This window comes from Diorhabda sublineata, chromosome 3, assembly GCF_026230105.1.
Source record: "Diorhabda sublineata isolate icDioSubl1.1 chromosome 3, icDioSubl1.1, whole genome shotgun sequence".
Lineage (NCBI taxonomy): Eukaryota > Metazoa > Arthropoda > Insecta > Coleoptera > Chrysomelidae > Diorhabda > Diorhabda sublineata.
Genome location: NC_079476.1, coordinates 22729231 through 22754632, shown reverse-complemented (window position 1 = coordinate 22754632; position 25402 = coordinate 22729231). Strand labels below are relative to the sequence as shown.

Here is a 25402-nt window from a genome sequence, read left to right as displayed (position 1 = left end):
GTTTTCGGAAATTGGTTTAGTTCGAAATAATAGCTTATAGACTGTGTGAGTTGGTTAGTCAGTTATACTTTTAGGGAGAGTATTGAAGTGTTTAAAAGCATCACTGACTAGCGTGTCGGCATTTTTAGGCTGAAATACGAGTTTTTTGTAATCGATACATTTGTTGACCGTTTTTATATCTACTGGTTTAGTTTTTCGTTTATGTGTATGTTTTGCTAACGATAAGAATGACGCTCTGTTCTTGTTTAAAGTGGTCTAAAAAGTGTATCGTATTTTTACTAGAGTCAGTCGGTTATTTGCTTTACTTGTAAACGTTCGAGTTACGAGTTTTAATTAAAGTATTCAGTTTTCACGAGTTTATTATTTACTTCACCTGATCCACAAAAATTCTACAACATATTATTTATATGGTGGTATATGTTTATATGTTTTAACATTGCATTAGAATAGTGAGAGTATCATTTGGAACTATACGGTATCCATTGAACTCATCTAGCATTCTAACTTAATTTTACTGCCGTGCTCGAGAAATAGCTCAAAACTGCGGATACGTAAATTAATTTAATAAATGTTTGTGAAAGTACTATGTAATTATTTAAAATTCTATATTGCTTAATTATTTTATTTCTGTTCGACGAAATTTTCTCATTCATTCATTAGGTAGTACAAAACAATACCAGAAATATAATTTCATTGTCTATTTTCACATCAATTAACATCTTCCCACACAAAAATAGAATAGAAGTTTTCATGAATTCACAACAACTATTAAGTTTTAGACCATTTAGACCATCAAAAGTATATGTAAAAAAACGTCAGGGTGAAAAGTTAGATCATCGGTACATACAAAAAAAGTGCATAAAAAAATAAACATGATAATGAAAACAAATGTCTTGTTTTTTGGTTAGATAAGAAATTTTTCATACATCCTTCGTAAATGTAACAATTTTCACAATTCAGAGCCATGTATTCAGTTTATCAAGAAACAAAATGAGTAACTACCAAAATTTGTCTTTTTTATGCACTTGCACCATAACTCACTTGATGAATTACACTTTTATCTACGTAATTTATGACCTACATTACCGTTCGTTGAATAATTTACTATTATCAAATGAAATTTAAAAAATACTTTTAAAAAGAAATACAAAAGGTGTAGTTTATTTTTTGAAATTAACACTTTCTAAATGATGCCACTATTAGAAAAAAGTGAACAGGCGTTAAATCTATACTAGGAGGGTGACTGGAACAAAGTCAACAGGCGTAAAATCTATATTAGGAGGGGGCCTAGAACAACGTCAACAGGCATTAAATCTGTATTAGGAGGGTGACTGAAACAAAGTTAACAGACATTAAATCCATATTAGGAGGGTGTCTGGAACAACGTCAACAGGCGTTAGATCCATTATGGAGGGTGTCTGGAACAAAGTCAAAGGCGTTAAATCTTTATTAAGAGGGTGTATGGAACAAAGTCAACAGGCGTTAAATCTATATTAGGAGGATGACTGGAACAAAGTCAACAGGCGTTAAATCTATATTAGGAGGGTGACTGGAACAAAGTCAACAGGCGTTAAATCTGTATTAGGAGGGTGTCATGGAATATCATCTCTTTTCGAAATCATTCTGCCTGAGAACATCTGCTCACAACTACCGTCTAGGTCATTTGATGTGTGGTAGGTAGCTCTGTCTTGTTGAAACCAAATCCTAAAATTCATTATTCTTGAAGTTTCAAGTTCTGTAGCCAAAAAAAATTCGTGTTCGGTATTAAGAGTGACGCTTTTTCAGAGAAAAAAGGTTCAATTATCATCCTGAGTATTCTACTCATAATGTGATTTAAGTACTATGAAATGAAATTTCTGTTGATTGAATTTGGGATTCATACCGTTCACGTAATGACAGTTTTGACGTTTACAAACCAATTGATATTGAAATGAGCCTCATCAGAGAAAAGAATATTTTCAAAATTGGAAAATCGATTGAGCAATGCATTCGAGCCTTTCTGTGAAGTTAATTTTTTTAATTTCAAATGTTAATTGAAGCTTGTACTGATACAGTTTAAGATTAAAGTTTAAAGTTCGTTGGAAACTTCATCGCGATACTAAAAGAAAGACTATTTCTTGCGTGTGGAAATTGTAGATCTTCTCGTATAGGGTGACCTTTTGTTTTTGCACGTTGAGCCGGTTCAATGTTGATTTGACAAGTGCTCGTTTTGTCCAACGGTCGATCATTACTATATTGTGTTGTTGTTTTTGTTTTCAGGAAAAGTGGCTGAACACGCTTCCTTATTAGAGCCGCGGGGTCGCCGTTTAGTGACTACCTCAATTGCAGTACCCCATGCGTCTCAACCGATCGTTGCATCACCGAGTACCCCTATCATTAATAGCCACCGTCCCTCACGTACGAGACCAGAACATTTATTCGATATGCCTGGAATCAAGTCCCTTTTGGGCGCCAGGCGAAGAAACAACGGTCTAGAAGGACCTAATTCCCCTTTGGTGGCTAGGAAGGAAAACGGATCCTCCACCATGCCTACCGTTAGACCGGCAGCGAGTTTAGCTAGTCTTAGAAAGTGCGAGACTGTTTTGACTCTTACAGGATATCTCAGGTGAGTTGACGAATTTGAATTTCGGTTACTAGAGAATGATTGTAATAGAAATTAGGAAATTAACTATTAAAAGCTGACAACGTTGCTCAGTAGAGGCCAATTATGTAGTTTTAAGTTTTATACTTACTTATACATAAATATTTAATGAAAATCGATAATTTTGAATTATAAAACAATAAATGGGAATTTTTTTAATTCTGGATTCTCAGAAACGTGTTCAAGGTAACTGTTGTACTAATCAAGGAACACCAAAAAACCAGTCTAGTATTTTTTATCAACAGTTTTATTTTAGAGTTTTTAGTTATAAAAAAATTTAAACAGAATAAAATCATTGTTAAGTTTTTTTAAGAAAACACACAGCAATTTAACAACATTCAAAATTAAACAGCTGGGTACTATCACTAATCAGATCGTCTAATTACATATTTCATGTACTACTAAACATGAATTGAATATATTATTTGTAGTTTTTTCATGTTTTTGAACATTATCCTTGTTGTTTGTTACATAAGTTACGTCATATACATATAAATAAACCAAAATATATTATGATCAAGAATTTTTGGAGGAAAGCAGACAGAGTTATGATGGGAGAGAAAATCAAATCATGAAATTTGTTCACGCGTTTATAAAGACAAAAATTTTATAGTGGTTAAGTCACTGAGAACGAATGGACGAGGATAGGCTCTTGAAACGAGTTACATGGAAGATACCAGAAGGCAAGAGGAACAAAAAACAACGATGGAGGGAAGCGGTGGAAGAAGACCTTAGAGAAAGAGAAACATCCAGAGCTGAAGAGAAAAAACAAGGGGACGAAAGAAACGGAGAGAAATTACAAAGCTATAGACGAGTTAAAACTATCTGTATGTGGCAAAATACTTCTAAAGTATCAATAATTGACTAATGAGAGTTAAATAAGTACATTTATTATAAAGCCCACTAAAAGTATACATAAAAAATTAAAACTTGTTTTAAAAAATACAATAATAATTTAAAACCTCAAATATCTCGGAAACGACTAAAAGTTGGAATAGGATTAGTAAATACAATTTGATTAAATTTTTTACAGAACTTGAAAAGATAAAGAAAAATCCTTTTTTATTTCTTTTTGCTTGTATCAACGGATCAAACTAAAATTGAATCTCTAAAAATTTACAGAAAACATTTAATATCTGGAGGTTTAAGGTTCAGGTATAGGAAAGTATACATGATTTGCCTTATTTTTTACTCCTGAATGCATTAAAATAGAAAAAACCGCGTGATTATATTCAAAAAAATAAAGAAATTTGATATTTATGAAGTGGAACTTTGAAAACTTTTTATACACACCCTGTATAAACTGAACAATTTTTCAAGCAACCGATCAGAAACCATTCTCATATATTTAAGGGTATCCTCGTAAAAAAATAATTTAGGGTCTGCAACGGTCAAATTTTTTACAAAAAAATTAATAACTCAAAAAGTATGCATTTTTCGAAAAAAGCTTTTAGACAAAAGTATACTAAAATTTTACGTAGATTCCAAAAATGTATTAATATACAGGGTGTTCCATTTAAAATATTTTCGTTAAAAAGATCGTATCCGAAAACCCAAACGTAGAAATTTTCATGATTTTACTATTTTAGTATTTTCCCATATACAGATAGTTTTAACTCGTTGTAGGACACCCTGTATATATTATAATCAAAGATTGAAAAATATCAAATAGATAAGAAAAATTGTAGATTGTTTCCAGAGTCGCTTTGCACCTATACCTAGAAAATATTTTATTCATAATTTTGCTTTCAAAACACGTTGACTCTTACCAAAAGAGGCTGTAGTACTCCTTCGAGGTATTTAATCCTTTTGCTGAAATAAGCAAAATAGCTGCTGTCTCTTTTGCTTGCTCGCAGATTGCCGTGCCCGCTTTGACTTTTCCTCAATGTTAAAAGTCCTTCCTGACGGGAACATTACGGTCTAAAAGGAATAAAAAATTTGGAAATATTACTTGTAAAATATCGATACTTTTTAAGCATCTGCTAATTATGGAAATACAACCTTAAGATCGATCATATTATCACCATGAATAATGTTTAAATCGATTTGAGAATAATTCTAAAGTACGGTCATGTAGACTAACTCCATATGTTCATGGAGAAATTTTCAATCAACCTACTTCCACTACATCATGTGATTATAATTAAAAAATGAGTCAACTATCAAATTTCCTATGTTTGTTGCCAATATTGATGTACCTGATATATTGTTAAGGTAAATAATTGTTTCAACACATAAAGCGATAAAATTAATGGCATTTTAATTGTTTGAATATAATGTCGAGGTCAATTTTTCTGTTACAAGTTGTAATAGTGTGTGTTACTCTCGCAACACTTTTCTAGCTTAACTACATTTAAAAAGTGTTAAACTAATTACAACTTTAGCATCAGGATAATTTCTTATTTCTACCTACGAGGTGTGGCTATTAATTAACGAGCCTAACGCTGCTACAGCAATTGCACGCGTGCGCCAAAGGTTAACGACAGACAACTGAAGCCTAAAATTGGAAAAAATGCAACTGAAACTTATAATTTATTAAAACAAGTATACATTGAATGTTATATGTTTTAAACCGAGAATATCTTTGAAGACGATTCACGTTCGAACGCTCATCCACGTGAAAAATTGATGAAAATATTGAAAAAAGTCGTTCGATTTGATCGTCGGCTAAGTATTCGTTTGATTACTGAATCTATAGGAATTGACAAACTGCTGCCCAAAATTCTCACATTTGAACAAGAAGCTCGGAAAAATATTTGTATTGACACTTTAAATGCAATGACTCAAACTTATCAAAACTTATTAAAAAAGGTAATAACATGTAATAAAATCTGGATTATAAAGAACAATATTTGCGTCTGTTGAAGCTGTGAAAGACAAAACGGCGCGCATTCTGAAGAGTCAGACAGATGTCGCGATGTATGACCAGTCTCGATATTTAATAGCCATATCTTTTACACAACTTTACGACAATCATATTATTCATGAACTCGTTTCATTATACTTTATCTTCAGCAAACTTTATCTTGTAACCTTGTAAAAAATAATTAATTCGCATTAAGTGTGTATCCAAAAGAGCACAACGAATAAAAGCAGTTATAAATTATCAACTGAGTTCCCAGTTGTTGGAGTTGAATTTAATAAAATGGTGGTGTACCGGTTGCGTCCTTTTTGAGGTTGAATTCCAACCCGGCAAAAAATAAATAAAATGAGAAAGGAAACGTGAACACAGATGGAAAATACTGAAGACGGAATGAGTAGGTAGAACAGATTAGAATAAAAAGGAGCTTATACTTAACATAAAAATACTGAATTTATATTTAAATAAAAAACTAAACAGATGATACGAATTTACACGAAACAAAATTTGCTTGAAACAAAAGGAAATTCATAAAGATAACTGGAATGTTGTGAGCAATAAATAAAAAGTAACGAATTTTACTAATTAGTAACACCTGTGAGAAATAAAGTGTAGCCTCGCGGTCCTGGAAACGTTTAGATGAAAAAGCCGGCTGGATATTTCAAAATAGACGTCCTAGGCTTATATGCAGACCACTTAGGTCCATAGCTCTGTAATTTCTCTCCTCTTCTTTCGGTCCTAAGCTTTTTCTTTTCAGCTCTGGATGTTTGATTCTCTAGGGTCTTCTTCCACCGCTTCTCTTCACCGTTTTTTTTTTGGTCTACCCCTTTTCTCTACCAGATATCCTCTGCTTGGTTTTATTTGTCGTTACCTACCCTGACTGTATGTCAGGGTGGGTCTCAAAATTGTTATCTAGTAGAACACCAAATTCGTCCTTTTCTTCAAATTAGTAAAATATTTAGTTTGGATTCAACTATTATCAGTGGCGATTTGTAGTGTTGTGTGTTAAGATACAAGTATTTTTATTTATATAAATTATATGAATATGGAATGAACGCGACTTGAACCTGGGACCATCTTCCTTATACTTTAGCCACTCCGCTACCTTGCGCACTAATCTACAAAGTATGTTTCTTTACGCATTAGTGTAAAATAAGGTTTTACGCATTCGAAATAGTATCAAAAGTACGTACTTAACGCTCGGTAACAGTAAAAATTTTGTTTTTTCTATTAAACGTACGTTCGTACTTTATATGCTCTTTCGAGTGTATAAAACATTCACACTGGTGAATATTGGAAGAACTTGTTTAACGTTTATTTGTATATAATTTTTTAGTAGAAGGCGATTTATTTACAGTGTTTCTTCCAAATAATTTTTAGGAAAGTCTATTTATTTATTTCTTTTTGCTCTAGAACTCTATAAAGGTATATAAATGATTTGTGTAAACGCAGTTAGTTAGCTTTAAATAAATAGTCGTAGTGAAGAGAACGAATTAGCAGAGTAGTCAAAGAGTTCAAATAAATTGTTTAAGTGATAGTGACAAGTGATTTATTGTAAGTTTAGTGTAGTTATAGTGTGTAAATAAATTGAGAACGTATGAGATTAGTGTTAATAATTCACCCTACGAACATTATGAGTGTGAAGAAATACGATAAAAACGTTACAATAGAATAGGACGCATATAAGTCGGCTGTGAGTGACTAAAATATCTTCTTGTATTGAATCTGACATTTAAAATTCAAATTGAAACATATATATGTATATCTATTTAGAATTTTCGGTGCTAGAAAAAATATTATATGAATTTCGTGCATAAAGGCCATTTTTCTATTCATGTGATTGTGATTACAAGTTGTTACATAAATAACTATATCATTGTAACCATTTTCAGTGAAATTTTCATCAAATCCACTTAATAAGTTAGCAGAATTTTCACTATTGATTCATTCACCCACCAATCAGCTATTTTCTTTGATCTGCCAATTTTCGTCATAAAATTTTGATATGTTACAAAATATTCTGCATCCTATTGATCGTAAATCTTATTAAACGTGATGCGATTTTGAACATTAAACTCCAACACGTGCTTGTGTGATATCTAAGCTATCTTTATCTAATTATATCTTTCCGTATAATTTTTTAATCGAACCAATTTTATTGGAAGTATACGAATAGAACGGGGGATTTATATGTTTACGTAATTGCTGCAGTATCCTATTAGCGTAAAATCATAATCCGCATTAATATCTATAAATAGATAGAATCTATTGCTGGAGGAAGTGGGATTTCATCATTACAATGTAATTTTTATAGACAGTTTGGAATTTGATCAATCAACTACGGTTTTACGGGGCAATCGTCAAAACTTTAATAATGTACATATTTGACTTTGACACCATTCACGCCCAACACCTCATGAAGTTTTTCACATACACGCGATTCATTCTCCGATGTATGTGCAGCACTATAGCCTTCAGCATGTAGAAAACGGATCACACGTAGCACAACGCCGACTGACGCCTGAATGTCAACAATGGAGGAGTGTGTAGTGCGAGAACTTTGAAGTTACCTACTTTGCCTAGTTTCTTCTCTCCGCGTAACGTCTGCACGGACGATCGGAGGTTGAAAAAAAACGGCCCTCTTATTATACAAATAACCAAAAGTCTTCTATTATCTCCAGTTTCGTGACAAAAAGAGGCTTAATAGCTGCATAATTTATTATATTTTTTTCGGAATCGTCCAAATTCAAAAATACTTATGAAAATATTTGGAATTGACGCTAGCAGAATAGTTTATGAGTGTCGCGTTTAGCTACACAGCTGAATAACCCGACTAGAATTTTTTGGAAGGACCCGATTAGGACCTTGACAAGGATCTGATGAGGATGTAACGCAGATCATTGATTAGATCCTGTTCAGTTTTACCTTATATGGTTCTTATCAGGATAACCTTATATCTTTTATTCCTCATAAAATATGTAGAGTACAGAACTTCTGTTTAGATGTTTTATTTTTTTAGTTTTTGCCTCGTTCGATTATAATCAGTATTCAGATATGCAGTTATTTGGTTGTTAATTAATTCGGTAACAAATAAACATATGTAAAAAAAGAAAAAGATAAATATGTCTCGAATTTTTTAACATATTTTGATTACGAATAGAATAATGTTTGAGATAATATACATGTTAACACATCACTCAATAAGTCTTGCGTCTAACTAAGAAAAAAACGGTTTTCTCTAAAAATCGATTTTATTCATCAATCTTTCAAGAGCAATACAATGATTCTAACGCTTCTCTAACTTGCTTCTAGAAGGATTTGTCTTTTGCCTCAAAATATGCTCAGTTTCAGCAACTGCTTCTTCATTTGAGATGAATTTCTTACTGACGAGCATTTTTTTGACATCAGCTAATAGCCAGTAGTGACTTCGTTCAATTTAATCATCGTTGCCATCGACTTGTGGATGGGTGCATTGTCTTGGTGGTGAAGTAGTGGTTTTTTCCTTGTTTTTTGCAATCAAATGATCCAACAACTCAATGTAGTATTCGCTATTGATTGTCTCTCCCTTTTAGAGATAGTCGATGAAGAATATTCCATGCGTATCCCTAAATAATGAAGCCATAACCTTCCCAGCTCACTGTTGTGCCTTTGGACGCTTCGGATATGGTTCATCGGCTTTAGTCCACTCAGATGATGATCATTTTGATTCCGGAGTGAAGTGATGGATCCATGTTTCATCCCATGTCACATATCGACGAAAAAATTTGATTTATTACGTGCAAACATCTCCAAACACTGTTCTGAATCATCAACAAGTTATTTTTGATCGACGCGGCACTCATATTGAAAAAACACACTGCTTTCGGATATCTGTACGGCCTCAGCTATCTCTCGCAATTTACGATTAGGTATAACCAGTTTGTGGACTTTTTCGATGTTTTCTGAAGAAACCACCTCAATTGGACGACCAGCACGTTCACATCGGTGTCTGTACGACCACGTTTAAATTCAGCAAACCAAATGGTTCTTTTCGATAGCACACGAAATTATGTTGAATCCGTAGTTTAGAAAATATTAAAAGTAGTCTACTTTTAAAAGTTGGTACTTCATAAACGTCATATGAATTTGACAATGACAGCGCTATGTGTGTGTCAGTCACATGATTTATTGAGTGATGTAATAGCATTTTGTATGAACATTAATAAAATCAGCATTTCTCAAAAGGTAAAAAAGAAGAATTATTCAAATGTCACTTGGACATTCGTATTATTTCGATAGTGTACAACAACTTTTTATTTAATACATTAAAATTAGACTTTTTTTACAGAAATGCGTCGTCTTCTAGCAGTATAGAACCACTTCAACCCGTTAACAGATTAAGAGTATCGCCTAACGATTCCCACTTGCGTATGTGTTCGCGTTGTTCCAGTCTATTAACTTTAGCTTCGAGTTCGAGATATTCTTTAAATTCTTCAACGGGAGGTTTCGTTGCGGTACCACCCGGCGAACCACCAACGTTATGCAAGCTCTGCTTGTCCGAGGTGCCTTCGCAGAATGTCATGCGGATCGGGCAGTGTGAGTGTGCCTTTTGCTTAGAGGTAAGAATCTTATTATATGTAACAAAAGTCATCATATTCCGAAATTTGATGTGATACATTATACCTATTTATTACTAATTAAAGAATCTATTTTTGTCTATCCGGTTAATAGTATATTCAATTAGAGATGGTCAAAGTTAGATTCTATCCTCACTATAATGTTCAAAGCTTGTTCTCGATCCGATCTCGGTTTGATCAAGTATTATCAAGTAAAAAATATGATATCATATTGTCATACGAAGGTCGAATCGGTGTCTTGAAAACGCAAGTACAGGCTTATTTGCTCATCTTTATTTTATTGTGTCTTCTGTGTTCATGATTGTAGTTTAGTCCCAGCTACACCTGTGAGCCCCTAGAACATGTCATATATACGTTTTGGACAAAGACTTTCTTTTGTGAGGTAGGTGTACGAATTGTTTTCGTTCTCATCGTTTGAAATTCGTGCAAAAAGTCTCAATCTAGGCAAAAGTGACAGTACCATTGCCGCCGAATTAAAAATACCTCGACGTACCGTGGACTACAACTTGAAAAAATATGGACACCGGGAGCTTTGGCGATAGAAAACGTTAAAGGCAGCTTGAAAAAAACCGCTGAAACCACTGGAGATAAACGTATTGTATTTATCAGTAAACGTGATCGACGACTCAAGGGCCCAGAGATTAGCTCAGATCAATGAATCTAGTGATCCGCGTTTTTAGAACGTCAAAATAAAATTAAGAGATCTCAGTGGTCCAACGAACATAAAAAGGCAAAAGATGGTTTAGGGATGTTTAGGAGTATGGGGGACTGGAGACCTGTTAAAAATTATAAGGATTTTGAAGAAAGCTATAAAAAATAGTGAAGAAAAATGTAGTACGTTCTGGCCACCGCCTGATGACAACGATCCCAAGTATTTCTCGAATAATTCTGAAAGAAATACCTCGACGTACCGTGGACTACAGTGTGAAAATATACGGAAACCAGGAGCGATAGAAAACGTTCAGGGAGTCCTCAAAAAACAACAACCGCTGAAGATAAACGTATTGTATTGATCAGTAAACGTGATCGACGACTCATGGGTCCAGAGGCCCAGAGATAACAGCTCAGATCAATTAATCTAGGGATCTGCGTTAAAATAAAATTAAGGGGGATGTTTAGGAAGAAGGGTGATTGGAGACCCGTTAAAAATGGAAAGGATTTTGAAAAAAGATGGCTATAAAAAATACTTAGGGAAAATATAGTACGTTCTGGCCACCGCCTGACGACAACGATCCCAACCATTCCTCGAATAGTTCTGAAAGAATTGGACAGGAAGAATCTACTGAAAGTAATGATTTGGCCGTCACAGTCGTCTGATCTCAACCCGATTGAGTTATGGCACAAATTGAACAGGGAAGTTAGAACGCAGCGTCCTACTTCCACTTCATATATTTCTTCATATATTTCTATATTCTTATTTATATTTTTTCTTCAAAATATTAATATCAAAATCAATCGTATTGCTTTTATTTGTTGTCTATCACGCCAAGTATAGGGTGGGTAAAAACTTTTGATCGATACTCTACCAAGTTTGCGAATATTTATGGATAAAATTATTTTAAATAGTCGACGATTTATTTCTCTTAATGTGACGGTTGTCCTGGTCATTCTACACATAGGATTTCTGATAGGCTGAATATCAGTTTAGTGAAAGATGGTTTGGGAAAATGACTGACATGTCGACGTACTAGATCCCCAGACCTTACAATAATCGATTTTTTTGTATTAGGAAGGGATGTTTATCGAAAGAGAATTCTGAATGATTTACATTACTGAAAAACAGGTTTTTTTGGATTACTTCTAAACCATAGATTTTTCAAAACTTAAATTATATTAGGAATTATTCTGCCAAGATAAAGATGAGATAAACCTAGAGAATTTTTTCTCTGTTACAAGAGTCGTTCCACATATACAGAGACACATTATAACACAATTAACTAGTTTCAAAAAATTATAACCTTGATTGAGAATTTCGCATTTTTCATATTAATTTTATATAATTAACCACAATTATGAATAATTTTTACTGATATAGTTAGTTTATAATACTTGGTGAAATATTCAATACTTTTTTATATTACAATATGTTTACACTAACTCAATTATCATTTGTTGAAATTAATCGTATCCATAATTTTAATAAAACAAAGAAAATACTGCTTAGCCTCCGGTCCGAAGATAAATAACATATCCAGTTATTACACACAGTTGGAGAAGCATGTGAACCGAACAAGTTAAATTTGAGTACACTAGAAAAGCCTTGAAAAGATTGAATTCAGATTTTTCATAATAACTTTCCTCTCCGTTAAGTTACGAAAATTTTAATTCAATACTTTGTGGCTTTTTTCACGATCTACAATTAAGGTCCTTCAGATTTTTCACCTATCGTTCATCGTTATTAAGATATCGATCGAAAAATAAGGAATTTAAGAGGTGTCATTTGTTTTTTGCTATTTTCTCGAGAAATAAGTCTCAAGAGGAACAAGTACTTCGAGCTAGTTTAGTTTTTATAGTGCAGAAGCAGAGCTTGTGTGTGCATGTACACAGTGCAATCAATTCTATAGAATCTAACGAATGCTTATGAGTATACATCAGTTTCAAGTTTCAAACTCTATGACATTAAGTTAGAATTAAATGGCTCATTGGTCACAGATTCTTTAAAATAAAGAAAATCTCGTGAAGGATGTCGAAAAGATGTCTAGCACGTCATTACGGATGGTACATTTGTTTATAAAGTTATTTTTAAGCAATATAATATAACAAAAGCGCTTATTTTTTATATTTTTTATCGTTTTGATGGTCCTGGCTGGAGAAGTTTCTTCACAGTCGTGACTGTCGAAATATCACCATCATTACCTTCATCGAGGTCTTTGTTGAGTAAAATGTTGATTCTGGCGACGTTGTTGCATTTTTGATCACTGCAAAGCAAACACAGCAACCGATTCCTGCTTTCCTACATCCATCAGCAGTCCAACGTTTATATAAGTTTCAAAAGCTTAAGTGGAGTAGGTTCGGTTGTGGTGCAAATTAATTCCACATTCCCGAGGAGAAGACTCCGAGCTTAGTTACGTAGATATGTCTGGAAAACGTTGTTGAGGGATTGCGTTTTTCGTTGGCCGAAACAGTGAAATATTATCAAATTTGTTCTTGATCTGAAGTCTTTGTTTTCCTTATTTTTTGTAGCACGAATCTGAACAGTTCTCTTTTCCGCCACATAGATGCATTTCAACAGATGTTTCCGAAAATGAAACAATTTCCCTTTTTTCGACATGGACATCAAAAAAAGTCATTGATACCTGAGCAAAACCTAAACTCCAAAGGTCGCTGTATAGGTGCGTTCTATGGCGGGACGGACACTGTAACATCGAGAGAGATTTTTCTAGAAAATATTAAAGAAAAACGTATTTCTAAGTCTGGATACGCTTACAAGTTTCATGCTAGATATCTTTTCGCTAAGTTTCACGAAAATATAGCAAAAAACAAATTTGGACGATGGACAATTGGTGGTAAACATGTAAAAAAAAGCAACATGAAAATGGCGAAAAATCAACAATTTAATTTCGGTCGACAATTTGACGTTAAGCTTTTTCCACCCCCTGCACGTAAAGAGTTAGATTCATAATTCACATAATCACATAAAAACAGTCTAATACTTTTCTTCATCGTCCAATAGTTTTCTTCATCATCATGATTTATTTACGTGTTATTGGTCGCTAAAAGTCTTTGGCCCAATTGTCATTACTGGTAAGATTTAGTACCATTCGAAAATAACATTTGCTAAAAAAGGAAACAAATCGACATCATTTTTGAAATTAAAAAGACCACGACAAAGCAGATGAACCTCGTATTTCACGGTTTGTTAATCTAATTGCTGTATTCAGAGCCCATACACCTCCAGCATGCTTCTAATCTTGAACAAAGCTTAAAGATTACACGCTGACACGTTGCTCACGGTATTTTTGCGTTAGATTTGTCGAATTTTCTTATGAATCTTATTTTTAAAGTACCTCCACACGAAATAGTCAAGATGGCTAAGGTCGAGGATTCTAAAAGGGCAGTTGATGTTATCTGTACCTTAGGGAATATTTCACTTCATCTGTTTGATTTAATAAATTAGAAGTGTTCCCTTTTTGTTGAAACCATGTTCTTAAGTTGAAACCTTGAAGCTCACCAAAAATTGAGCATTCAGCGGTGGGTTCTGTCAGTCTTCATAAAAATAAGGACCCTTTATACCTTTAGGAGACTTATTAGGTCATTTAATGATCTTTGGATTGTGCTATTGTCTTAGGTTTACTTTTGCTCAGTTTCGACAGTTCTGCTTATTAACTTGACCATTCACCAAATCGTGTCAGCATCCGTCACCAAAAAGTCGTTAAATCGTCGTAGAGTTTAGTGGAACGATTTTCGTAGTCTGTATCCTTCATTTTTTGTAATTTTTTAATTGCAAATTCTCCTTTAAAATCGGAATACAGTAAGGATTTTTTAATTCTCTATGATTGGCATCGATTTCAAATAGATAAAGACGGATTCGTTTGTTTCCATGTTCGTGGACCTTACGAGTTCAACCAAAATTTTGAATTCCCATCTGTGTTTTTCAACATCAAGCTACTTTTTCTATGTTATTATCACATGGTGCATTGCGTGTAAACTATGCGCCCCGGGTACTGCTCCATTACAGACTTCGATTTTCGACAATGTCCTTTTTAAAAATATATCGGATCTTTGGTGGAAAATGATTGGCAGGTGCGGTCAATTGAAACATTTCTAGATACTCTATATAAGTATTTTCGAAATATTCTGTTATGTTAAATAAAATTTTTTTCGACTTACAACAAACTTCCAGGAACATAAAATTGATTGATAGAATAAAAGTTGTTTTAGACCAGATAATTTTAAACTTAATTTTACAAATCATCTCTAACGGTTTTTTTCATTAGGTTTTAACATTCCAACGCATTTAATTATATATTCAACAATAATGAATATTACACAACCTATGACGACATTTCATATATTTTCAAATTTCGTTAGCCTCCTAGGCACACTTGAACTTAGTATATTTACATTAATTAGCATAAAGTAAACATCAACGATAACTAGCCAATTTTAACAATAATTCTAATCAGTAGCCTGAAAAATTATGTATACTTATGTATATGACGGGGGTCATAATAAACTCCTCCTCATAGTAGGCTCGTTTTTTTTACATTCAATTCCTGTATATAGCTGTGGATGTACCGAAACGAAAGAAATTTTGGGGATTATTAGTAAAAATCAATCAGATTAACCACAATGTGCTTTTTCCCATACAAAATTTCATTTAAACTTCCTATAGATTAACACAAAAATTTGTTAAATCACGATAATGTCATACTTAGTGAAGATCTGAACCAAGATCTCACAGCAACCGCCGAATTAAGATTTTTGTTAATATTCACTGATTGCTAAGGGTAAAAAATTTTTATACTTTTGAAATTGCATTAAAAAAACACATAATATCGTCCAAGTGAAAACCCTCTCGCCGCCTGCGTTCCTGAATCTTCTGCACATAGCATCTGGTATGCTACATGTAAATCCTGGATCCAACAGTAGACTCCTGGAACGAAAATAAAAACAGTCAAAAGAGCGAACCGACTCGAAAAAATGCAAAGACCGTTTCATCGTCCGTTTTTTGAGATATTTGTAATCATTTGATAAAAAGGAAACAAACTAACATTATTCTTGAAATTGAAAAGACCACGAGTAGGCAGATGAACCTCGTATTTCACGTTTTGTTAATCTGATTGCTGTATTCAGAGACCGTTTCATTGGCTGTTTTTTGGAATAGACATGGGATTATGTTCATCGACAATCTTCCAAAAGTTAAAACAATAACATGAGATGACTATCTTTGATTGATAAGGGAAAGTTGCACCAAAATGATCGCATTAAAAATAAAGTGAAGCGCTTTCTCATCAAGACAACGCACTTTTGTACATTTGGATCATCGCTTCAGCTAAAATTCACGAATGGCACTTAGTGGTTGACCACCCACCGTATGTACCAAATCTCAACAACATTTATATGTTTACTTATATTAAAGCTTCAGGAGGCATTATGCATATGTAAACGCCTATTTTATGGAGAAAGACGGTTAGGGGTGTTAAAAATATTAGAGCATGGCTGGACTTCAAATTCAAAAGGATACTATGTTGAAAACAAAAAATTATTATGGAAAAAGGTGTCTTGTTTTTTTGTTAGGGGATAAACATTTTAAACAACCCTCGTATGTTTAAATCCATGCAGTTAAATGCTTGTAATGACGTATAAAAGTCCAATAATCAATTATAATAATATAATTTAATTAAAATACTACTACCAATAAATTATCAACATTTATAATATCATAAACAATCCTCTGTTCTCACATTTTGAATTAAATGTTGTCGTAAAGGTCGAAAGTGGGGCTCTTCTCAAGGCAGATTGTTGGGGCGTGGATGCTAGGACGACCAATTTTTTTCAATCTATTTTTCCATTTTAAACGTTGAGAGCAAATTGTCTTCGGTCGTTTTACGCTTTTTTTTAAATCATTTGAATGACTCTGAATCTTGTGTGCAAAATAAACATTATTGATTTGATTAATTACTACTAACTACTTTTTTCTGGCCTTTTCGGATATCCATATTGATATAAAAAAATAATATAATGAAAAAGATAAAAATATTTTCCATAACTAAAGAAGAAAGTTCAAATTTCTCACGAATGTCAATGTGAAACAACACGCGTTTATAAGAAAGTTCTGATGGGTCAAGTTTTTATTGGTACTTCTGTTATCGAATTAAAGACAGAGCAATAAAATACATGAATAACGATAATATTATTCCATTTAAATATCTCTATCGTTATTGAATAATTTATTTTTCAATATACGAGGTTGATTTGAAAATAAACGATTTTACTTTCACAAATGATTTCGAGGGACAGAACACTTCCAATATTCCATATTTTTTTTGAAACCAATCAAAAGAGGCCTAAATTCAAAGAAGATGTATGTACTAAGAAAAACATAAAAAGGTCTGTGAAGTAAAATACTCATATTCAAAATTTGTCTTTTTTCCATGTTTACCAAACAATTAAAACCGTTTTCTGTTACTATTAAAACTAATTTACTGTTAGTATATATAGAATTTCATTTTCGCAACATATAAAAATCAAATTTTAACGCCATTGAGTGAAAAATATTTGTGACTCACCCTAAATGGTAAATTCCTATAGAACAAACATAAGAAGGTGATAACCAGTAAAGCCACAAGAGCCCTTATTAAGTAAAGAAACGTCGTAGGGAAGAGTTGGGCTTCTACTCAAATATACTTCTGTGAATATACACGACGATGGTGGACGATAGTGACGAAAGCTTCATGTTTAGAGCAGAGGTGTCAAACTCAATTTTGCAGAGAGCCATATATTAAATTTTCAATTCGTAGGTGGGCCAAATTGAAAATAAAAAAGTTATAAAACATTCGTAGAGGAATCGAATGAAGTCTAAAAGCTCTAAACAACATGATTCTTCTTTCTGTGACACATTGCGATCGAGGGCCTTATTAACTTTTGAGCCTGGCCCTTTGACATGACTGGTTTAGAGAATAAGTCATCAGTGATAAACGGAGACTTCCCTTCCCGGGACAGGCTTGGTATTACTTAAATCCTTCTGTTGGATTGGCTACCTTACAAAAGAGAAAACTCTAGAAAAGGAGGTACACAGAAGAAAACCAGTTATAGGAATAGTTTACAAAAATACTCCTAGGAACCTATAACTGAAGACTACAACTTGAGTAATAACAATTCAGGAATATTAGATGTCTTGTTGGGATATTGCTGCTTCAATGAACACCTGAAGATGCAACGTGCAGATTCTACTACGTAGAGTTCGAAGCCTCTATTCACAATCACTACACTACAATCTTTCGCAGCTAGAGCGATCCCACATTCTAATTATTATGATGGATGGATCCTTTGTGTTGCAGTACATATGACATTCTGAACTACATGTAACCCCTGAGAACTTAGTTTTTCTCCAAACTGCACTTGTATATAATATGCTGTTTTTTCACAGTCATTACTGATATTTAAAAGTTTAGCGGATCATAAAGTGTATTGAAGTAAATGGTGGGCATTTTGAGCATTTGCTTTGAAGTGTTTTATTTTTGTTTACAAATTTGTTATTGTTACATATTTAAGGAATAATAATTTTTTTTATTGATTGAGTTACACGAATCAAAGAAGAGTAACCTTTTTTTGTAGAATTTAACGCTTTTTGTTTAGCCCCAAAAAAGTTTACTTTGATTTAATTAACACAAACAAGTGTAACTAGCGCCCTCTATTAGCATTGTTAAATTAGAGTGCAAATTATGATTCCTCATGCCAAAAAACGTAAAATTGCCAATTTTCAAAGAGAAATTGTGAAAACATAAAAAATTATTGAGAAAATCAAAATTTAAATTTAAACTTTAACTCTACTGTAACTCGGAAACTAGCAATATTTGCATGAGGCATGTTGAGCATCATATTTTGAGGTCTAGAATCTCAGTTCGGAGATTGGACATTCTTAATGAATCACCCTGTATTTTTCGAACAGTTTACACAAATGATATGATACAGTCCCGTCAAACGATGACTTGGCTATCGGAAACATACACCATAGGCGAGTATATAGCAAGTTTTATTTGAAAATATATGTTACAATAATTTCCCTTTTGGTACATTCTTTATTTACGGAAAAAGTCGCATAGTGTTGAATCTGGTTAAACAGTAAATTGTTCCCCTTCCAACCTTAGTTTATATCATACCTTGTACATTAAATTTTGTTACATTGTCATTGAAATCATACAAATATTCACTACCGAAATTAAAATTGAGTTTATTCTCCCTAAATTTGAGATAAAAACTTAAAAGCTTATATGTAATACAATAATCAAAATGAAAAGTTGTACTTAATTTGTTCGCATCCTGTATCAATATCAAGAGTTTTTATGAAAATTTTGTGAGCTAAAGCTTGAAGTAAACGAATGGCATTAAAAAAATGAATAAGGAGCAGATATAATTAGCTTTGTTCGGACAGGCAAATCCAGAACTAGTTGAAAATTTTACTTAGCGCAAATACGGTTTGTAAAAAGTCGGTGACTGATTTGTTTTTCTTGACAATTGCCTTTCAAATTTTTACAAAAGGGAAACAGAAACGAACAAATTCGAAACAAACTTCTTTTCGAAATATTTACCTTTAAGGTCTATAGATTTTGCATACTCTTAAATCAATTCTGAATTCTACTCTGAAGATAGTGACACACGGGTCGCTTCTTTAATTTCAGGCATCAATTTTATCATCATAAACTTTTGACATACTAATTAATAGCACTACAAGTTAACTAAATAGTGGAATAAGAAAATGTTTACGAATTAGTGACGTTTTGAATAAAGTGTATTATTCTTAATGATTGCGGTAGTTGACACTGATGACTTTTTACACTTGGAAAGTGCCGTTGGAAAATGTTTGCGCCATTCCGGTATTAGAACTTGGGTTGAAATTCCTCTTTCACGATGATAAATCATTAGGTTTTTTTCGGTTATTTTAAATGATTCGATATATGTAGATTCCTCCCAATATAATGATAACGATAATCATACGTGCAGGTGCTTGTTTGGGACAAATTGGGACTATTGTTTCTTTGACCTGCAGCTTCTACGTTGATTATTTCTTCATTACTTGAACTACCTCCCATATTGACTTGTTCCAACTTCGATTCCTTATTATTTCTCCTCGGTCTTCCAGCAAATATTTATTTTCAGCTATTTGAATTTGCTTCTGTCACTTTTTTTACACTTTTTTATTGTCATGGTCGCCATGAAGTATTATGAGTGCTGACCATTGAACCCTCGGTTAGAGCCTAATTAAATACGTAAGCTATGGATAATACATTTTATTCCAAACGTCACTTATTCAAAAACATTTCCTTATTACACTATTTAGTTGACTTGTAGCGATATTAATCATAATGACAATAGTTGATGCTAATGTCGATGAATGTCAGTCGTCCGCTATCGATTGCAATTTTTAATCCAAGATGACTCACTTGTGGGGGAACTGTTTCGTGTCCGCTTGGTTATTAGTCTAGCACAGCTTTATAGTTAAATGATTCATCATATTATTATAAAACGATTAACAATGCAGTCAATGGAAAAACTGGTTTATGTCGGTCAATTTTCATTAATAGTCATAGGTCTGACGCACTGAAAACGTGTAAAATTCATTGTTTATATTTTCTTTTCAGTGCATGAAGGCTTATGCAGAATTCGAAGTAGGCCAAGGTGCTTATGACATTTCGTGTCCCGATGCGCAATGTTCCTCTCAGGGAATTTTAAATGAAGAAGAGATAAAAAGACTGGTTGGAAACGATTTATTAGATAAACATAAAAAGTATCGACTTAATAGAGGTAATGGTACATCTTGAAAAATAATAATCGCATAAGGTGTCATCCATAAATTATGTCACACGAATTTCATAATTTTTCAATTACCCCTTGACCTTGTCGCGTCCGTCAAACGTTTGTAATGGTATATCATAGTAGTTTGAACAGTTTTCTACCTATCAATTCTTTTCTCAGTGGTCAACGGAATCGAAGTGTGGGAATGTGCGTGGTCCAAATGGAAAAGCAGTTTTTCTTCAAATGCGTTTCTTTCCTTGCAATTTCCACCTTTAGCATATCAAGGGATGAAGCGTAGTCCTCGCCTGTTATTGTTTGGCATTTTTGAAGATGGTCGATTAAAATATGAAAGCGTCTTTAACTGTTTCGAAGGGGATACGTCTTTTGCAAATTGTTTTTTCGTTTCAGGAGTGTGGATCCAGTTTTCATCTAAAGCAGAAGTTCCCTCGTAAACCATTTTCAGAATACTTGTTTTAGTTGATACATTCAAGTACACTCTTGTTGTAGAGCTTCTCTTGGACTCTTGGGGATCCACTTGGACCACTTTCGGAATCACATGTAAAACTATGAATGGAAGCAAAAATTTAGTTGATTTTGTTTAAACCAACATCAATAGTAGTTGGAAAACGTCCGTTCAGATGCGTTTTTAATCAAAAATAAGCGAACGCGGTGCTCAACTCATCAATAGCTCACGCATGCATAGTTTTTCAGTCAGTATATGGTGACGATATGGGTGGTTGTCGCAATTTTTGGCCATCTTCAACACTCAAGCTGATACGGCTACTCTTGAATACAACTGACCAGAATTTCATAGTCGTAAATGATGATGCAATAACCGTATACAATGTCTAACTCCTCGTTCATTTGTATAGGCGTATTTCCATTTAAATCAAATATGACAACTCCACTCGATTTCAATCAGAAAAATCTACACAATACACAATATTTCATACGTGGAAAACCCTCATCTGTTCTATAATCGAATATAAAGCAACTTACCAACCTCTCCACCGTTTTTGTCGATATTAACATAACCTTCATTACGAGCCATCTAAACGACCTACAAGCCTATCGAATGAAAGAATCTTCTTACCAATAAACACTTCTTTCAACCTGGATCATTACTAGATGACCCTTTTTCTTAAAGCACAAGAGAAAACTTTTTCCTATCCCTCCTACGGCTGCTAGCGACGACCTGGAATCTACTTTGCTTTTCTTTAGAATTTCCTTATCTTCTACATTTCATCTCGTCCATCGTCGGTGTTGCAGGTAATTTAACACACGAATAAAGTCCCTATCTCATTCACAAACAACCCAATGAACCTCTTTCTATTTTGAGGTACGATTTCTGTTTTATCTGTTGGCAGATTTTGGTAAGGAATTCCGTCTAGATCTAACCACATCTCGAATAGATTTGATTTTGTATTTCGTAGCTTTCGACAACTGACATTGTACAACACGCTTTCACCTCAAAATCCACTAATACGTGCATTGAAATTCGTCAGTATACGTAGAACATTTCCATTCTAATAGATACTTGAACCTCAAGTTTTGAGGTTTACTATTTCAATACTTTAGAGGTTCCAAGACAGATGACTCCGCGTACCCTTTGTCACACTTTTCCTCTCAAAATGTGACGTAATTATAGATGGCCTCCAATCGTTTGTGTTTCATATTATCTATTTTTATATTATTGCAGAAGTAGAATTAGATAAGTCGCGTACGTGGTGTCCTCGAGCGGGCTGCGAAACCGTCTGCATTTTATGCCCCCAACAGAAATGTTCACCGCAAGGGGTGTTATGTCCCACGTGTACGTCGAAATTTTGCAGCAATTGCAAACTTGAATGGCACGAAGGGCTTTCCTGCGAAGAATTCGCTAAACAGATGTCGAAAGAAGGCAAAAGCGAAGAACCCGGAATACCATTCGATTCAGATCTCATCAAGTGCTGTCCCATGTGTAATGTTCCTATTGAAAAAGACGAAGGCTGTGCCCAGATGATGTGCAAAAGGTGTAAACACGTTTTTTGTTGGTATTGCCTTGCTAGTCTAGATGTAAGTACATTAAAATTTAGTTTATTTAATTCACAGGTTAAAACATTAAATCAATGAACAGCCTCCCAGGACAGTTGATACCCAAATTGTGAAAATTGTGATATATTTGTCTAGAAAATTGATTAAACTCCTTTTTTTAAAGTGCAAGCTTCATGTTACCTTCGCGGCAGCTAGATATGGGCTGGTTTTTTGACACATTTTGAACATTTCGAGCATTCTAGGCTTAAAATATAATTAATGTCAATTTCGGGATTATATTTGTATGACGTAATCAAATATTATGATCAGCAATGATTTTTCTTGATATCTACACTCAATTAAATGAAAATACAGTGCAACGCCTTGGGTGTGCTAATTTATGTGTGTAATTTTTTTCGTATTAAAATATACTTGATAGGAAGATAGCAAAAAATCTGGGATTAATATTTTCAGGTTAAGTTAGGTTAAGATTTCTTTTCTTCGAGCTTCTTTTTTCTTTAAACATCACGCAACGTTACAAAAATTTATATTTGTTAAGCTAGATTATGCTAGTATCACCTTTCTTCATACTTTCTTTCTTTGAAACTAACGTAATATTAGAAAAATACATATTTTTTAGGTTAGCTTAGATTTCCCTTTCTTCATACTTCATACTTACATTTTGTCATATCAAGAATTCCTTGATAGATAAAAAAAACTAGGGTTAATAATATTTTCAGGTTAAGTTAGGTTAGGATTCATTTTTTTTTGAAAATCACGTAACGTTACAAAAATTTATATTTTTTAGGTTAGATTATGCTAGTATCACTTTTCTTCATACTTTCTTTCTTTGAAACGGACGTAATGTTGAAAAAATTACATATTTTTTTGGTTAGGTTAGGTTCCCTTTCTTCATACTTACTTTTTTTCATATCAAGAGTCTCTTGATAGAAATTTTGCAAACAAACTGGAGTTAATAATATTTCCAGGTGAAGTTAGGTTAGGAATCCTTTTCTTTATGTTTCCTTTTTCTTTGAAAATCACGCAACGTTATAAAAATTTATATTTGTTAGATTAAATTATTGTAGAATTACCTTTCTTTGAAATTCACGTAACGTTATAAAAATTTATATTTGTTAGATTAAATTATTGTAGAATTACCTTTCTTTATACTTCCTTTCTTTGAAATTCACGTAACATTACAAAAATTAATATCTTTTAGGTTAGGTTAGGTTAGGGTTCCCCTTCTCCATGATTTATGCTCTCTTTCTTCGAAATTTACGAAATTTAATATTGGTTAGAAAACATGAAGCATGAACAAAGGGATTGCTAACCTAGCCTAACCTAAAAATATTAATGTTTGTAACTTTACTTGAAATTCAAAGAAAACATGAAGCATGAAAAGAATCCTAATCTAACCTGAAATATATTTATTTTTTATGACCACTTCTCAAACTTGGCCATTTTTTAAATATGCGAGGTAAATAATTGACAAAATTTAATGAACAGTCTCTAGTTTTATGGATTTCAAAAATTTCTAGAACTTCTTCCTTACATTGAAGTTCATCCGAGCATTATTTTTTCGCAAAGTGAAAAAAATCCTTTAGACAGTGATATATAAACAATTACGCCAAAAATTATGATATTCATTATTAACATTGGCGTGCTGAACAAGAAAAAAAATGAGATATCCATATATTAATTTTGTTTGGAACAAAATCTTAATTTGACTGGACTAAAGTATCCATGATAATGAATGTCAACTTCGACAGCAGATTTACGCCACAAATTTCATCTTTTTTATTGTAATTTCAAAAAAGTGAAATTTTTAAAAAATTTGAGAAGATATTTCTTATTAACGTTTTTGTAGTTCAAAGCTCACTCAAAAATATTCTCTACAAGTTTTTTTCAATTTATCTTCACACAAAGCTAGTAATAATTTATATAATAAAACAAATGAATTTATATCGATATACGTACCACTAAACTGTTCATGTAGATAACGATGTGCTAATCCCATTAACAATATGACATTCTCAACACCCAATCCGAACATTCTTGATACTCCAGGCCAAACATTGACATCGCCTCTTTGATATTTTTTATAAATGTAACGCCCATCGGCAATGTAAACAAAGAACAGAGCCGGCTCCGACGCTTCACAGAATATTACGTTTTTATTTCAATAAAATATTTTCTTCATTTTATGATATAATGATGTTTTTGTAACTAATTGCATTATGAAGGTAGTTTACCCTAAAATTGGACTATCTTTCTGTTACGTATTCTAAATCAAGATATTTTTCTGGAACCATAGTTACCTTCTTCTTTCTCCAACAACAAAATAAAAATACAAGTATATTCTAATATGTATTCAAATGATATTTTTTACTTTTAATTAAAAAATATATCAATAAACAAAGTATTGAGGTTCCTACGCCTTTGGCGATTGAATTGATTTCGAATATTTTCATGCAAAGATAACGTAGCTGAGTAATTTCAGTTCAAGTTTGTTAGACTTTATACATAAGTCATGCTGTGGATGAAAGTGATGAAACTATTAGAAAAAATGTAATGAAATTCTCAATACTGTTCAAGGGTTCATTTTTGAATATGCTCCTTTTGTCTTGGCAGTCTTCGTTTAAGTTTAAAAAATATCATTTATCTAAAATTTATGTAAATAATCATATCTCAAGAAAATTTTTAATACCTCGTCATTTTGGCATATACGTTCTCTATGGCAAATTTTAAAACGTGATCGATTAGTAAATACGAAACCCCTAAAAAAATTTTCAAGTATGTTGAGATCGACTGTCT

General features: G+C 33.0%; 1 protein-coding gene across 4 annotated transcripts in view; it reads left to right on the top strand.

Annotated features, from left to right (window-relative positions):
• LOC130441924 (probable E3 ubiquitin-protein ligase RNF144A) overlaps positions 1–25402 on the top strand; it is a 77920-nt gene that overhangs the window by 35818 nt on the left and 16700 nt on the right. For all 4 annotated transcript variants that reach the window (XR_008909659.1, XM_056775807.1, XM_056775805.1 and 1 more), the window contains 4 exons: positions 2260–2605; positions 9829–10099; positions 20422–20584; positions 22275–22627. Coding sequence is in view for 3 of the 4 variants with exons in the window: in XM_056775807.1 (XP_056631785.1) it covers positions 2260–2605; positions 9829–10099; positions 20422–20584; positions 22275–22627 (1133 nt within the window). In the remaining variant the exon portion in view is untranslated. The remainder of the gene's footprint in view (positions 1–2259; positions 2606–9828; positions 10100–20421; positions 20585–22274; positions 22628–25402) is intronic.